We start from the raw sequence: 17,476 nt of genomic DNA, 5'->3' as shown, positions 1-17,476 counted from the left end.
GACCAACCCCGGAGGTGAGTGTGGAGAGGAGAATGAGGGGGCGAGGAAGAGGAGAAGGAATTTGGCAGGAATCTGGCTGGCCAAGTACAGGAAGCCGGGCAACAACTGACTGACTCACAGCTTTTGCCTTTTTAGGCTTGAGCGGAGCTTTCACTGTGGGCTGAGATGGAGGTTCGGGTGTCAGTCAGACCGGCCAGCTGCCTGCCCGCCTCGCCTCAGCCTGCGCCTTTCTTCCCAGCAGCTCTTCCTGCCCTTCCTCCTATTCCCAGGATCCCCTTTCTTCTTGGGAGCCCTTAGGAGGGCTTTCCTAGGGGGGCTCATAGATCTTCGGGGAGGGTGGCAGAGCCTTTGGGGGCCCAGCCCTCACACTCTGGGCAGTGCTTGAGGCAAGCAGGTCAGAACACGTGTCATCAGCCTTCCTCTGGTATCTGCAATGAATAGAAGTGTCTCTCCTCCCTCCCTCCCTGCCTCCCTTCCCCTCACTTCCTCCCTCCTTCCCTCCCTCCCTCCTTTCCATCTCTTTCTCTCTCCCTCCTCTCCTCTCCTTTCCACTCTTTTCTCCTCTCTCCTCTCTTTCTCTTCCTCTCTCTCCCCTCTCTCTCCTTCTCTCTTTTCTCTCCTCTCTCTCTCTCTCTCCTCTCTCTTTCTCCCTCTCCTCTCTCTCCTCTCTCCACTACCCCCCTCCCTGTTCCTGTTCCTGTCCCTGTTCTCTCCCTCTCCCTCTTTCTCTGGGGCCATGCAAGCTCCTTCCCACTATACTATCTCTCCAATCCAGGGAAAGATTTCTTTTTAGGGTGTAGCCTGGGTTGGGGCTGACCTAGGTGGGTCCTGCAAGGAGGAACCTCACACCCAGAGTTTTGGGGAAACTGAGGCCAGTTTCCCTAAAACCATGCGGGCAAGGAAGTCCAGAGTCCTGGAAGGAACAAAGTGAAGGCAAATAATTAGGAGCCAGGTGGGGGCGGTTGAGGAGCATGACCAGAAACAAGGGCCCAATATGGAAAAACAGTACTTGAGATTTGGGATTATTAGGCGAAATTTATATGCATGCATGCATGTGTGCGTGTGCGTGTGCGTGTGTGTGTGTGTGTGTGTGTGTGTGTGTGTGTACACTCAAGAGGTCACCCAAAAGGGAAAGAGATTGAGAGCCATCTATAACTCAAAGTGAGGGCTCATGAAAAAATGTGTCATCAGCCGAAGGTTTCTGGTTGTACAAAGACCCCAAATTCATTCAGAGCCAGTTGTGCCATTAACCACAGGAGATTCTGTCAGCGTGGGCCCTGGTTGTTCCTCAGGCCACAGGGCTGTGAGTGGGAAGCGTCAGCAGCACTGAGCTCAGCACTGGGCTCCTTGCTCATGCAAGCTGAGCGCAGGCACTGTGTTCCATTTGCTGCCCGACCGGGGGGGGGGGGGGGGCATAGACCCCTCTCTTAGGCTCTGTGATTTGCTTGCTACTCAGAGTCCCCACTCCCCTGTGCTCTCAGACCACCCCCTGGTATCCACATTGTCTACCTGGCTGCCCTGCTCTCAGCGCCCAGCAGCTTGTGGGATAAGTTGACCCACTGAGTGGTGGACCAGCTCACTAAAGTGATTGCAGCCCCAGCCCGGCCTCAGTGGTTCCAAGGGGAACTTCCAGGGAGATGTCCATTTCCAAGGAACCCTGTGGCATCGCTCAGGAATGTTTTCACATGAGCTGGAAACACAGTGGTTCTGAAATGTTGCCTCTGGGATCTCCCCCCTTCTGTTCAAGCCTGCTGCTCTGACACCCATTCACGCAAGAACCAAGCCGGAGGCCTCCTAGGGCTTCAGACTCAGTCTCCACCTTCTTCCTTCATCTGACTCTATCCATGGAGTTGAGCTTCACTTAAAACCTCCTCCTGGGGAGTCAGAGATTGGCCAGCAGGCAGGGCATGTGCCTTGCACCCAGCCAACATGAGTTCTATCCCCAGCATTAGTTCTATCCCCAAACCCTGCTAGGAGTAATCCCTGAGGGCCGAGCTAGGAGTAAACCCTGAGCAATACTAGGCATGGTTCCAAATCCTCTCTCTCTCTTCCCCACTCTCTTTCTCTCTCTCTTCCTCTCCCGCCCTTTTATAATAAAACAACGGTGCAACAGCTGTGTAATAGAAACTGTTCTTCCTCCTCCATAGATCCGGCATCAGGGAATGGTAGAGCAGAGCTGCCTGTCCCTCAAAGGGATGAGTCTCCTTTCCTCTCTGCGTCCTCTTCATCTTCTCTGTCTCTCTCTCCACCACCTTCATCGACCAGTAGTACTTCAGAGAATGCTCTAGAACCTTCCACCTGGAGTCAGGTAAGTGCCTCTGGGTGCCCAGCACAGGTGTGAGGAAGGAGAGCTGTACTCTGGTACTCCCTCACTTCCACACTTCCCACCAGGTTCTGAGCCAGCCTCAACTGCCCCAAGTGTACGGCGAGAAGGGGAGGAGAGAAATAGAGAGAGAGAGAGAGAGAGAGAGAGAGAGAGAGAGAGAGAAAGAGAGAGAGAGAGAGAGTCCCAGGTTAACCCCAGTCATTGGTGACATGTCCCTTTGACAAAGCTCATCTGCTGCTTCCCACCCAAGGACACAGCCATGTCCTCATTGGCAAACCAATGACTCTGAGTGGTACTACGGGGTGCAGGGATTAGAGGGACCAGATCTGGCCCTGGGGACCTCACAGAGGTCACAGAGCACATGCCCAAAGTGAAGGACCTGGATCCAGGCCTTTGATGGCCTCTGAGAGTCAGGGGGACTCCTAGCAGCCTTCAAGAAGCAATGGGCTTGCTGGGGGGCAGGCTTGGTTTCTGCCCTTTGATGCGAGTGCCTCAGTTTCTCTTACCTGCCAGCACCTGCTCACAGGTCTAGGCCAGAGACAGCATGAGAACAGGGCTGCCGACAGGCACAGCTGTTCCTTTGGCACCCTCCGATGTTCTTCTCTGCCAGGTTCCGGGCTGCTAGAAAGGGCCACTTTCTTGAGGCCCGAATGAGAATTTGAAATGTCACTGGAAGGTCCTGCCACCCGTTCCCTGTGGCCACATGCCCAGCGCAGCAGCAGCATCTGTCTTCTCGGACCCTAGAAGTCTAGCTTCAGTTTCAGGGCTGTTGGGGAGAACGTGCCTATGGGTGAAACATCTGTACCAAAGCCACATCCGACTCCTGGAGACAGGGGTCTTTATTTTTATGTGCATCCGTGCCAGCCGTGCCCTCCCGTGCTCAGGAAGGTCGTCCATACCTTCACTTGCCCTGCCAGGACCCCACCACAGGCCAGCAGTCAGCCTTTGCTCCTCTGTGCCGATGCGAGGTGGGGGGCAAAAGGAACCCCAGGCTGACCAGGCAGTCACTTGGAGCAAAGAGTGGCCCTTTAAAAGCCAGCTGGGCAGAATCCTTTTTGACTTCGGGTACTTGAGAGTTGAAGAGAGGAGGGGGCAGAAACGGAGTTTGGCCGGGATCCCTGGTGAGCAGGTGCTGGGAAATCTCACTCTCCACCCCTGTTTCTCTTGATCCCTCCCCTCTAGGTGGCACCTTGCAACCCCCCCTTGCGAATCTCAAGGGGCCATTTCAGTCCTTCCACCCAGAGCACTGGGAGACAAGTAAGAGTCCAGGAAGCACCCACGGAAATACCCATCTACCTGCCCCACGGCCCAAAGCTGGAGCAGGAAGTGCCCCACGGGGGAAGGCTGAGCCCAGCTCACATTCCAAGCCCGCGGCCACCCAGCCCTGCCCGAGCCCGACCTGATGGACCTCGGGAAACAGATGCCGAGAGCCATGGTGGAGCCTTGCAGCCCTGGAGAGTGGAGGACAGGTTTAGGCCAGACCTTAAGCTTCCTCCCGGGGCTAGAGAGGACCAGGAGGCAGAAGGCTGGAGCACTGGGAGCCAGAGGGGAGAGGCAGGCGGATCAGAACCCAAGGAGGGGAAGAAAACCCGCCTGAAGAAGTTAGAGCTCACGGCCGAGCAGAAGAGCAGGCTGCTGGATTGGGACAATGCCATCCCAGACAGCACGCCCGCGGTGGGGCCCGGGACCGGGCAGCCTCACACAGCAAAGCAGGGGCTGAAGTCAGAGAGCCCCTCGCAGCTTCTGTCCACGTGGAGAAAACCCCTGACAGGCGCCCGCGATGCCCGCGAGAAGACACCAGAGGAGCAGAGCCCCGGGGAGCGCATGGTGACGCCCCCCAAGTCCCCGCTGCAGATCGTCGCCAACGCCTTCCGCAGCTTCTTCCCCAGCTCGGATAGTGGCAAGAAGGCGGCCACCAGCGCGCCCCATGCGTATGCACGCTCGCTCAGCCTGCGGAGTGCCACGAAGGACTGGAAGGCGCAGGCCACAGGCAGGGCCTCCTCCCTCCGCTCCTGGGGCACCCTCACGGCCAGGACTGCCCAGCCCGCCTACCCCAACCCCATGGACTCTGCCTTCCGCACCCGAAGTTTGCCTAACCGGGCCTCCAAGATGTTCCCTGCAGTGGGGCGCGCCCAGTGCAGCCGACTAGACGACGTCCCTTCCCTCCTGGAAAAAGTGAGTCTGCAAGAGACCTTTCCCGACGCCGGCAAGGTTCCTAAGCGAAGCTTCTTCTCCTCCCTCAGACTCAAAGACAAGCCCCTGGAGTACTTGTTCCAAGAACCCAGGCCAAGGAAGGAACTCTGGGAGTCCTTCAGCAGCGCCCCCGGGAGCACGCTGCCTCCCTCAGTGGCCTGTGCCCAGCCCCAGGAGAAGCTGGTCCAGCCCCTCCGAGGCTCCCGCCTGGGTCGCAGGGTCCACCCAGAGGACGATGCAAGTAAGTGGCTCTTTCTTCACCCACGTCTCTCCCTCGTACATGTTCCTGACTGGATGACCAAGCAGTCGTCTTTAACTCCGTTTTCCTTCTCCAATTAAATCCCAGTCAAAGTAGGAACAGGGAGATTTTCCCACTGTTGAGGAAATGTGCAAAAGTTAACCTGAAAAACGATCTTGAAAGTCTTGAAAGAGTCAAAACATTAACGTTCGGGCTGGAGAGGTGACTCCCGTGGGCTGAAAGGGTGCTTCTTAGTCTGTTCGCCCCCTCTTGGGTCCCCCAGCACCAGGTATAACCCCCATCACAGATCTGGGGATAATATTATTGAGGGCCACCTGGTTTGGCCTCCCCAAAGACAAGAAAAAAAAACTGGGGCAGAAGAGATGGTACAGGGGTAAGGCCTGGCATCTAGCAACTGGAGTTTGATGCCCAAGACCAGGAGTGATCCCTGAGTGCAGAGCCAGTACTAAGCCCTGAGCATAGCTTGGTGTTTCTACACACACATATACATAGTACTCACTACCATTCTATTATTTCCTATTCATTATCCATAAATGATCATCTTTTAGTAAATTGTCCATTCCTCCACCTTATTCTTCAGAGATGTGTCGCATGTGGATGTCTAAAACCACAGGATGTACCCGATCCCGTGTATTCTAGTGTGCCTATTTACCTATGCTAAGTATTAATTTATCAATGATCACAGTAGGAGGTAAATAGGAGCCAGTAATAACATTCAACAACTCAAGAAAGAAAATAAGAATTATGCGAATCTGGATTCTTAATATCATTTAACATAGTATTCCCAGAGATTAAAGGTGCAGATAAGGGGGAACTATTGTATCTTTTTAAAAAAGATCAACTTTAAGGGCCAGGATGTAGCTCAATGTAGCTCACACTTATGTGTGAAGCACTGGGTTCAATCCCTGGCACCGAAACTCAGAAAGCATCAAGTCATCAATTCACAGGTATTATACCAATTCCCACATGATCTCCATGAATGTGATTTAATGGTTGTAGAACATTCTATCTAGTGGCTATGTTATCATTTAATGACCTGTTTTGTCTAACAGATGATTATGTAAAATTTTATGAGTGTATTTATGTTTTATATATGGTATCAAATGAACATTGTAATGCATATAACTTTTTTTCTTGCTATGAATTACTTTTTTAGGCTAGGTTCCAAGAACTGGGATTACTGAACCAAAGATGTGAATATTTTTAAGATTCTTAACTTATACTGACAAATTGCTTTTTAAAGGAAAATAGGATATGTAGAGGATATGTAGGAACTTTGTGTTATTTCTTACAATTGCATGTTGTAAATTTCAACTAAAACAGGAGGAAAGTAACAGCTTATATCCTACTATGCTGTGCCTCTTTTACAATGCTGCTTCTGGGGTCGGGGTGATAGTACTCTTGCTCTTGCCTTGCATATGGCCAACCTGGGTTTAGTCCCTGACATCCCATATGATTCCCTCTAAGCACCACGAGGAGTAATTCCAGAGTGCAGAGCCAGAAGTAACTCTTAAGCATCTCTAGGTGTGGCCCAGAAACAAACATATATCAACAACAACAACAACTAAAAGGCTGCATTGGGGCTGGAGGGATAGTAAATGATTAGGGTTCTGCCTTGCACCCCTAATATGGCCTCCAAACCACACCAGGAGTAATCTCTGGATGCAGAGTGAGGAGTAAGCCCTGAGCACTGCGTGGATGTGGCCTAAAACCCAAAACAATACATTTTAAACAATAAAATAAAATGTGCTGCTTTTGTGAATCATAGACATATGGCTCAACTGACTGAGCACACACTTTACATGCGAGAGGACAGGTTTGAACCCTGGTACCTCGTGACCCTCCCAAACACAAATAGGAGTAGCCCCCAAGCACTTGGGTGTGGCCCACATTTTTTGTAATGTAATATAAAATAAAATAAAATGGTGCTTCTTGGGGACGAGAAGATAGCTCAAATGGTAGGACACATGGCTGGCATCTGGAAATTCCTAAATTTAGTCTTCAGTACCTCATTACCACTCCCAGTCCCCCTCCCAGCTCTACTGGTTGTAGCCCTATAAAATGGTGCTATTTTTAAGCCTACATTTTCATTGTAATTATTTCTTTTTATACTTGGTCATTTTTCCAGAGAGAATTTATGCCTGTAGTTACACTTACATATTATATTCTTTAGATTTTTTCTTTTTACACAAATGGCAGCATGCCATCTTATTGTCAAATCTTCTCTGACCTCTCAGCATTATCTGGTAGGTTCATTCCATAATAGTACACAAAGAGCTTAATCCTTTCCCTTAGTGCTATAGGGGGTTGCCTGGTGTAGCCGTCCCATCCTGTATGTGACCAGTCCTCTGTGAGGAAAGGTTTACATGAACCCACATTATATTTTCAATGCTCCCTTCCTTCTCTCTCTTGATGTTACAGTGCTTGCTGGGGTTCACACAAACATCGCAGTGCTCCCATTACTGGCTGCAGTGCTCACCAGGGTCAAACTCTTTGAGTTATGGTGTTCCCGAGAACCACAATAGTGTTCACACAAGTTCTCACCAGGGGCACACTCCTGACCAGAATGCTTGCATGTCTATTTTTTTTCCCCAATTGCGGTGTTTGTTGGGGAGTCTCATCCTTTAGTTGTGGTGCTTTCACATGATTGTGGTACACCTGATGTCTGCTGATAGTCTGGGTGAGCTGCCACATGCAGACAGAAGAGCAATCACAATCATCTACCCAGTGCCACTGGGAATCAAATTTGTGGACTCATGCGCTCATCTACTGATTTGTCTCCTGGTTTCCACTTCACATATTTTGCTAATGCAAAGGGAGAACTTCAATAAAATTGAGAATTAGAGATCATTTAGTGAATTGTTTTAGAGGTAAAGACCTGTATGTAGCATGAATTTATAGAAAAAAAATTGCTGGACAAAAGGATGTGAATTGGGAAACTCTACAGAGTCTGTCAAATTGCCCTCCCCCCCCCTCCACCCAGCAAGAGCATGCTCCCAGCAGCCAAGTTGTGAGATGGATGTTTCTGCATCTGCACTGAGAAGTGTATTAGCCATCTCAAAAAAAATCTTTATCCATCTAATAGGTGGTTAAGTACCTTTTTATATGTTAGAGTCATAAGTATTTTCTGTCAGCTATTGGTTTTGTCCTTTTTCCGTTTTCATTGGGCTGTTTATATTTTTATTAATGATGTTCAGAATGGGGCTGGAGCGATAGCACAGTGGGTAGGGCGTTTGCTTTACATGCAGCCAACATGGCTGACCCGAGTTCAATTCCTCCACCCTTCTCGGAGAGCCGGCAAGCTACCGAGAGTATCTCGCCCGCACGGCAGAGCCTGGCAAACCACCTGTGATGTATTCGATATGCCAAACACAGTAACAAGTCTCGCAATGTTACTGGGCCCGCTCGAGAAAATCGATGAACAACGGGAGGACCGTGACCGTGATGTTCAGAATACTATTAAAAGGAAAATATAGCCCTTTGATGATGTGAATTACAAATATTTTTCCAGTTTATTTTTTATACTCAATGTATTTATGGTGAATTTTGTAGTATTTTTTCTGTATAGTAATAATGCTTTTTTTTAAAAAAAAATTATGACTTCTGGGCTTTACAAGTTCAGAAAGATCTTCCAAGTTTATGAAAGCATTTTTTGTACAGTTCCTTTAGTCTTTCTCCCCTTCACACATATACACACTTAAAAATATCAAGAATTTATCCCAGAGTAAAATGTGAGGTATGGTTATGTCTTTTATTTTTAATCTCCCTGATTATCCTAATAAATTAATGAACAATCCATTTTTTCTTTTCTAGTATAAGATTTTTATCAAGTAGCAAACTCCTGAACTTGGAATGATTCCTGTGTCCTTTTTTATATTTTGTTGAGTTGTCTGATTTTGTTGTTTTGTTTTTGTTTTGGGTTTACTCTTGGCTCTGTGATCAGGGAATCACTCTTAGCAGGCCTTGGGGGACCATATGGGGTGCTGAGTATCAAACCTAGCTTAGCCACATGCAAGGCAAGTGTCCTACCTTTTGTACTATCAGCTCCAATTTGTCTTATTTATATATAACATATGTATTTATATAATTTTACTTACACGTTTTAAAATATTTTATTATCTTGTAGGAAGAGTAGTCTAAATAATTTCCTGGAGTTTGTGTTTTTGCCACAGATTCACACATATGCATGGCATGTATTGTACCACTGAGTCGCAAGCCCAACAAGCCTCATTTTGTTACTTTTTCAAAGGATTTCATATTTTTATCCTTACTTTCATTAGTTTTATTGATTAAATTATAGGTTTACTAATATTAAATCATCCTCGCATTGCTGAAATGACTGCCATTTGGTTATAGTGTTCTGTTATTTCAATATAATTTTTGTACTGTATTCTAATGTTTAAGATACATCACAATCAAAGCTAATCTTGGCTACTAGTTCATTTGTATCACACTTATATGACTTCTTATAGTCTGATAATAGGTAATTTGTGAATAAATATGCTTTCCCAATTTAGGTATCATGGATAGCTGCATTCATGTATATTCATTAGAAATGGTGTGACTTCTTTAGCTTAGAACAGCATAGGTGAGTAGAGAATGGAATTAAGTTGAGGCTGATCAGCTCTGGAAAATTTGTCTGGGCTCTAGAACATTTTTGTGTTTCCTTTATGTGTTCTCTAATGTACTAAGAATGTTAATATTTTTACCTATCCTATCAAATGAGACATTTTGGTCTTCTTTTATTTCTCTATCCTGACTAACATGCACACATGCACATACATTTACACACACATATACATACACTGATACTGCCCTCCCCACCTTTAACTTGCAGGAGCATTATTCCGTACAATGGATAAAACAGTATTCACATCGAAAGTAGAGCACTTTAGAAGGTATTCAAATGAAAGTGCCTCAAATGTATGATCATTTGAATAAGAGTCTGCTAAATTTTATTTTTTTTATTCTATGTACAACTTTATAGTTTATTGATTAGTCAATAAAATACAGAGGCATCAGCGCATTTTAAGAGCTTACCCATGCCTTTTTTATACAAGATTTTAATGCGTATAATTATTGTGTATAATTTTTAAAGGCTCTGAGAAACTTACTTTTAATAAACTTTCCTATTGCGGTATAGCATATAATAAAGTGCGCAAATGTTAAGGGCACAAAAATGATAGATTTTTTTTTGCAAAGCATGCATTTATGTAAACCTCTGATCACATCCAAGATAGAGAACATTGTCAGCACCCAGAAGCCTCCCATATGTACATATTACCCAACAAAATGCTTACCATCTGACTTCCACCCTCTTAAATATCTTTTATAGGTTTTTTTAACCTATAAAAATGGAATTTTTTCAGTATTATGAACAGAATTCTAAGAGAGTTCAGAGAGTTCCATACCTCCTGCCCTCTGCTATGCATATTCTGTATAATCTGATCCTCTTGAATATGGTGGGAATGGGGACATGATAGATTACAATCTGGCAATCAGGGAATGGGATTTTGAAAATGCGATTAAGTCATAAATCTTCAAGTTAACCAAAAGAGAACTTTTCCTGAACTAGTTAAACATAGTCCCTGGAGCCTATATAAGCACTGGACTCTTCCTGAAATAAAAATCAAAGCATGAGAAGGACATTCTGGCCTGCAAAAAACAAATGGTCAATCTACGTGCAGGCCAGTGAACAGGAATCTCTCGGAGCTAAGAGCAGCTTCAACCAGCAAGTAGAGCCTATGTCCTACGACCACACAGGAGGAGAGGATTTCTGCCAATAACCCATATGAGATGGGAAAGAAACTCAAGCAGCCACTGAAACTGGTCTGAAAGACACCTTGACTGTAATTTGTGAGGACTCAGTTGAATCCTGCCTGTACTTTTGACCTGTATTATCTAGAGATAATAAATCGGTGCTATTGTGAACAGCTAGATTGTGTTCATTCCTTTTACAACAGTAGAAAACCATAACTACTACTAATAAAAAAAATACTTGTAATCTTTTGTTCCTGGTTTCTTTCATACAACCAGAAGGGAGTGAGGAATGTTCATCCATATTGATATAAGCAGAAATTCTTTTTCATTGCTGCATTTGATTCCATTGTATGAATATAGCACTGTAGTACTGTCCTCCCACTATTCATCGATTTCCTCGAGCAGGCACTAGTAACATCTCCATGTGAGACTTTTTACTGTTTTTGGCATATCAAATATGTCACGGGGAACTTGCCAGGCTCTGCCATGCAGGTGGGGTACTCTTGGTAGCTTGCTGGGCTCTCCGAGAGGGACAGAGGAATCAAACCAGGGCTGGCCATGTGCAAAGCAAATGCCCTACCTGCTGTGCTATCGCTCCAACCCCAAATATGCACCAAATTTTGAAGACACAATGAATTAAAAAATGTAAAATAGTTCATAAATAATTTTATATTTACATGTTAAAAATGACAATATTTTAAAAATTCAGGCAGAAAAAATATATTGTATGAATATGCTATCATTTATTTGTGCTTTCTGACACTAGGCATTTTCACTGCTTTCACTGTGACTGGTGCTGCTTTGAGCACTCACACATACCCATTCTGTTGGTTAGCACTGTAGCACTGCCCTTTGGTTGTTCATCAATCTGCTTGAGTGGGCCCAGTTAACATCTCCATCGTGAGACTTGTTGTTACTGTGTTTGGCATATCGAATACATCACAGGTACCTTGCCAGGCTTTGCCGTGCGGGCAAGATACTCTCGGTAGCTTGCCGGGCTCTCTGAGAGGGGTGGAGGACTCAAACCCGGGTTGGCCAGGCTGGCTGCATGCAAGGCAAACACCCTACCCCTGTGCTATCACTCCAGCCCTTCTGTTGGATACTGTCAAAAATAAACGAGGCTGGGCACTAACAGTAATGCTAGGAACGGGCTGGAGAGATAGCAAGATAGCACAGCTTGTAAGGCATTTGCCTTGCATGTGGCTAAGCCGGATTGGATCCCTGGCATCCTATATGGTCCCCTGAACACCGTCAGTATTGATTCCTGAGTGTAGAGTTGGGAGTAACCCCTGAGCACCACCAGGTGTAGCCTCAACACAAACAAAAAAGAAATATTTTAGTGAGTAATCATATACTGTGGCAATAGAGAAGTGGGACCAGCATAAACAGAAACCAGCTTGATTTTGCCATGGTCAAAGATGGGTGTTTCATAGGAGAATGAAGGAGGGGTGAGTGGTGGACTCTTTAGAGTCAAGGAAATGACAAGTTACAAAGGGTTAGTTAGTGTAAAAACTGATTGGGCCCCTTGTGTCTGCTGGCTAGCAATTAGTAAAGCTGGCATCCTATCCTCCCACAGAGACCAGGAGCCAGAGGTCCTCTTCTTCCTGATAATTGCATCATAAAGGATTGGCTTTCAGGTCCTGGAGAAACACACTCTCACATGGTAGGAGATATAAATACAGTTCAAAGGGACAGAGGAAAGATTCACAATTACAAGTACTTTTTAGCAAAGAGTAAGAAGGGAAGGTCGGGGCCCATGGCAGTTGTTGGGTGTTGGCTAAAACAACTTCATTTGGCAGCTTTGAGTTTTCTCGAGCTATCTAGGGTCTTCAACTATTAGAAGCTGTGCTAATGTACATCCAAGCCTTAATGCAGGAGGACAAAGGTGAACTAAATCACTGATGTTGAAAATATACAGTTTTTGTAGGCTGTGAAGAGGGCACCGAGGAGTTTAGGAAGAGTTTGATCAAAGAGAGCCTTTGTTTATCCCTGGAGTGGAATTGAAAGACAGGCGAGGCGTATGGTTTGCTCTCATAGATACTGTGAAAGAGACTTCCCAAGTGAATGTTTCGATCTAAATACCCTTCTGCAGGGAAGGAGCACTCCTCTCCCCTGTTGGCTCCTCAGTACTGATCTACCTTATTCCTGTGATTGTCTTCATGCTTCATGGGTGTGTACAAGTGTCTTACTACCTTCCGTCTGCATTCGTCTGATAATGATGCAGAGCTAGTTTCACATGTTTCAGATGGCTCTTACATCGAGTTTCTAATCGAGAGTTCTGCCAGTACTTACCTTGTGTTATCCGTGCTTTCCTGATTGAATTGTGCTCTGTATAGATTGTGGATATACATCTTTTGTTGGACATATGTGCTGCAGATACCTTCTCCCAATTGGAGTAATTTTTAAGCCTTTGAAGGAATATTTTAATGAACAGTTGTTTCTATATCATTGTTAGTTTTTGTTTTGTTTTGTTTCTTACTGTTGTGATTGTTGAAGGGACCCACCCATGGTGTGTGGTGCTTCAGGGGGCTTACAGTGCCAGAGATTGAACCCAGTTTCTTACACATGCATGGCAGGTGCTTGACCACTTCAAATACATTCCCACCCCCTAGAAGTACTCACTTTAATAAGGCCAAGTGTGTCAGTATTTTCCTTTATTGTTTCATCCTGCTTATGAAATCGTTTCCTGTTTTGAAGTCATGAAGTTACTATTCTGTGTTGCCATCTAAAACAGCCTGATCCAATATGGCAATCACTATGTCACCCTTGAGAATTGACTAGCTTGAGTGAGGAAATAAAATTTTATTTGCTATGTTAATGAACTTAAATATTAAAATTGAAGCAGCATAAGCTATTTTTCTACTGAAACAATGTTTTTATTTTGATTGGATCATATTTTGCTTTAATCATATCTAAACCAGGATGTGATAAGAATGAATATGCACCAAATTTTGAAGACTCTATGAATTAAAGAATGTAAACTATTTCATAAATAATTTTCATATTTACATGTTTTTAAAAATGGCAATATTTTAAAAATTCAGTCAGAAAAAATATATAATCAAGTGATTTTTTAAGCTTTCCTTTTACATTTTTTTATTTCTTTGGGGCCACATTTGGTGGTACTCAGGGATTCCTCCTGGCTCTGCACTTAGAAATCATGCCTGGCAGGGCTCCAGGACCATATGGAGTGCCAGGGATCAAACCAGGGTCTGCTGGAGGCAAGGCAAGTGCCCTACTTGTTGCACCATCTCTCAGGCCCATCATTTTACGTTTTTAATGTGGCAACCAAAACATTTAAAATTACTTAAGCAACCTGTATTAGATGCATCATTGGATAACAGTGTTACAGAAGTTTTACATTTTGCTTTTATAGTTAAGTCTTCACTAAACAGGTTTTTTTTTTGATAGTGACAGTGACAGTTTATTATAACATCGTTTTCTATTTTATTTTATTTTTTTAATTTTTATTAGTGAAACACCATGAGGTATCGTTGTAGACTTACAAATTTTTGTGCTTGGATTTAAATTATACAATGATCAAATACCCATTACTTTTTGCCACACTATTAGTTTCATGTCATGTATCAAAAATCCATCCCTTCCCCCATTTCAATAAGTGACACTTGTCTTAAATTAGACAAAGTTCTTTTTCAGAAACTTCTTTTGGTTTTTTTCTTGTTCCATTCATCTTGGTCCATTGATGGGTATCTTGTTCCATTGGTCTGTCTTTGTTCTTGCTTCTGGATAACAGTTTTTATTATGCAGTGATCAATAAATCTTTGTAGTCTGGACTTACTCCTTCATTCTGTTCTTTAAGATGTCCTTGCCTTAGAACTGCTCTTGAGTAGGAACAAGCCAAAGGAGAAGGAAGAGGAGGGGGAACTTAGGAGAGTGGAGGGCAGTGGTCACTCTGGTGGAGAGTGGTTGCTAGAATATGTTACACATGAAACCTGTTACTATGTTACACATGTTACACAGGTCAGTTCATCAGTTTCCATAAGATATTTTCTCAAATTTGTTCAGGATTATATTGATCTGATAGATCAATCGTTGAGAGAATTAACATCTTGAAACACTAAACTTTCATTTCAATAAACATGACACAGATCTTTTTTGTTTTGTTTTTGGGTGGAACCACACCCAGTGGTGCCCAGTACTTGCTCCTGGCTCTGTGCTCAGGGACTATTCATGGTAGTGTCAGGGGATCGTATGTGCTGCCAGGGATCAAACCTGGATCTGGCATGTGCAAGATAATCGTCTTGCCCACTGTACTATCTCTTCAGTCCACATCATACATTCTTGAGGCCTTCTTCAATGTCTAGCAACGTTTTATAGTTTTAGTTTTGAAATTTTAGAGTTATAATACAATTTTCTTAGATATGTTTCCAGATATTTGTTTGAGGGTGCTGTTGCATTTTTTTTCACTGATTTTGAGACATTTGGTATTTAGGAATACTAAGTCTTCAGGTCTCAGTATACACTATAGCCCTCTACTTAGGCAGCATTCTTTAAAATTTTTTGTCCTATCCTTTATCTGATATGTTTGTAAATATTTTCTCCCACTTAGCATCCTGAGTGATGTATAGTGGATAGGACATTTGCATAGCAGTACTTGGTACCTCATATGGCTTCCCAAGTCCACTAGGAGTAATTCCTGAGCACAGGAGTAACCCCTGAGCACTGCTGGGTGTGACCCAAAAACAAAAACAACTAATTTTTTTTCTCCCACTTAGTAAACTGTTCTTTCTTTCTTTCTTTCTTTCTTTCTTTCTTTCTTTCTTTCTCTTTCCTTCCTTCCTTCCTTCCTTCCTTCCTTTCTTTTTTTTTCTTTTTTTTGGTTTTTGTTTGGAGGCCACATCCATATGTGCTCACAGCTGACTCCTGGCTCTTCACTCAGGGATCACTCCTGGCAGGGCTCGGGACCATATGGGATGCCCAGGGTCAAACAGATTGGTCACATGCAAGACAATTGCCCTGCCCACTATACTATTTCTCAAGCCCTAGTTGTCTTTTCATTTTTATGAAAGCATGTTCTAAACAAATACAAGTTTTTAATTTGATGAAGTTAAGGTTATTAATTTTGTTCTTCAATAACTTGAGTGATATTTAAGAAAATCTTTGCTAAGCCCAAATTTGGCATAAACCTTATTTGTTCTGATTTCTCCCAGAAATTTTACGGTTTTTAGCTTTCAGGCTTAAAATAAGCATTTTAGTTAGTTTATTAAATAGTGAATAGAAGTTAGCGATTTGGACAGGAGAGGTATTACAAGGAATAAAACAATTAACCTTGCATGTTATCCAAGTTCAATCCCCTACATCATATATGGCTCCTTGAGTGCTGCCAGGAGTGATCCCTTAGCACATAAACAGAAGTGACCCCTGAGCACAGAGTCAGGAGTAAGCACTGAACATTGCAAGGTATGCTCCAACTCTGCCTGCTTCTCCATAAAAAGGTCAGCATTTTTTTTATCTATATGTATCCAATTGTGATGGCACTACTTGTTAAGAAAAAACAACTATTCTTCAATGAGCTACTTTGGCAACTTGATAATTAGTTGACAACATATATATATAGATTTATCTTTATCCTCTCTAATATGACCCATCAATCAATGTATTTACTTTTAAACCAACAGTACACTCTTGATTGCTGTATCTTTAGAGTAAGTTTTGATAAGGTATAGTGTGAGTCCTCCAGTGTTATTCTTTTTCTTTTGCTTTTTAAATTTACTTTGGGGTTAGGAATATGGCTCAGTGGTAGAGCACACGCCTTGTATGAATGAGGCCCTGGGTTGCATTGCTGACAGCAACAACAAAATCTTTGGTGTTTCTGGGTCTTTTTGTTTCTATGTTTTAGAAATAGCACTTAGGATTATTTTGTGAATTTCTACCAAATTAGCCAGCTGGAACTTGGAGTGGGATTATTATTTTTACCTACAAATCAGATAAGGAAGAATCGACACCTGCTGATTCTTCCCATTGGTGTTGATGGACTACCTCATAATTTAACATTTTTCTTTAATTTTTTTAGATTTTTTAATTTTTAGTGTGTATGTTTGCATGTATGTTACCAAGTATTTAAGCAATTCATTTTTCTGTTGTTGTTGTTTTGGATGGAATGACTTAATTTTGATTTTAGTTGCTCATTATTTATATGTAGAGACACAATTAACATTTAATTGTTTGTTAGTTTTTAATGACAATTAATGCTTATAATGTTCCTGCAAAATTCACTTATTATTCTAACAATTCTTTGGTGGAATTTTCTATAATGAAAACCATATTGTCTGGAAGTAAACATTTGTCATCTTTCTAATTTGTGTACTTTAAAAAATTCTTTTGTCCTATTAGCAAATGTGGAGCACCATTCAGTAAAAAAAATTGTTAAGAGTATACATTACTGTATTTCTGTGTAGTAACAGTAGGATTATATTTAACTATTGTGTATACTATTTGCTGTAGGGGTTTTTATTTTGGTACTTTTTAACTTATAAAATTAGAGTACCTAGTCAGCTTAAAGATCTTCACTTGTACTTATAGTTTTCTGTGAGTTTTTATCATGAATATTTATAATCAATAATTTTGTTACAGCTATTGAGATATAATCATATTTTTTACTTTAATCAGAAGTGTGCTTGGGAAACAATGTGCTGAATTACACTGATTGAGTTTTTATATACATTTGGAAATGTTAACATTTGAAAATGTTAAACTGTTACTGTGTCCTTAGAGTATACCTAAGTTGTTTTAAATGCATTATCACCCTATGTATTATTCTATTGTATTTTTTCATTGCTTTTAGTAGTTGTGCACCTATGTTCAAGAATGATTGTGGTCTAAAATTTTATTTCTTGCAATATCTTTGTCAGATTTTGGTATCAAAATTATGCAGCTCTTGTAAAACAGTTGGAAAGTATCCTATTTTTTGCTGTTCT

At 43.0% G+C, this 17,476-nt stretch overlaps 1 protein-coding gene across 1 annotated transcript in view; it reads left to right on the top strand.

The window, feature by feature from the left end:
• The window catches only part of LOC130025015 (F-actin-monooxygenase MICAL2-like), an 81,170-nt gene that overhangs the window by 10,435 nt on the left and 53,259 nt on the right, over window positions 1-17,476 (top strand). The window contains exons 3-4 of the mRNA XM_056115831.1: window positions 2,148-2,308; window positions 3,509-4,760. Of these exons, the coding sequence (XP_055971806.1) occupies window positions 2,148-2,308; window positions 3,509-4,760 (1,413 nt within the window). The remainder of the gene's footprint in view (window positions 1-2,147; window positions 2,309-3,508; window positions 4,761-17,476) is intronic.

Source organism: Sorex fumeus, unplaced genomic scaffold, assembly GCF_029834395.1.
Source record: "Sorex fumeus unplaced genomic scaffold, SorFum_2.1 ptg000030l, whole genome shotgun sequence".
NCBI classification, from domain to species: Eukaryota; Metazoa; Chordata; class Mammalia; order Eulipotyphla; family Soricidae; genus Sorex; species Sorex fumeus.
This window is presented reverse-complemented; position numbering and strand designations above follow the sequence as displayed.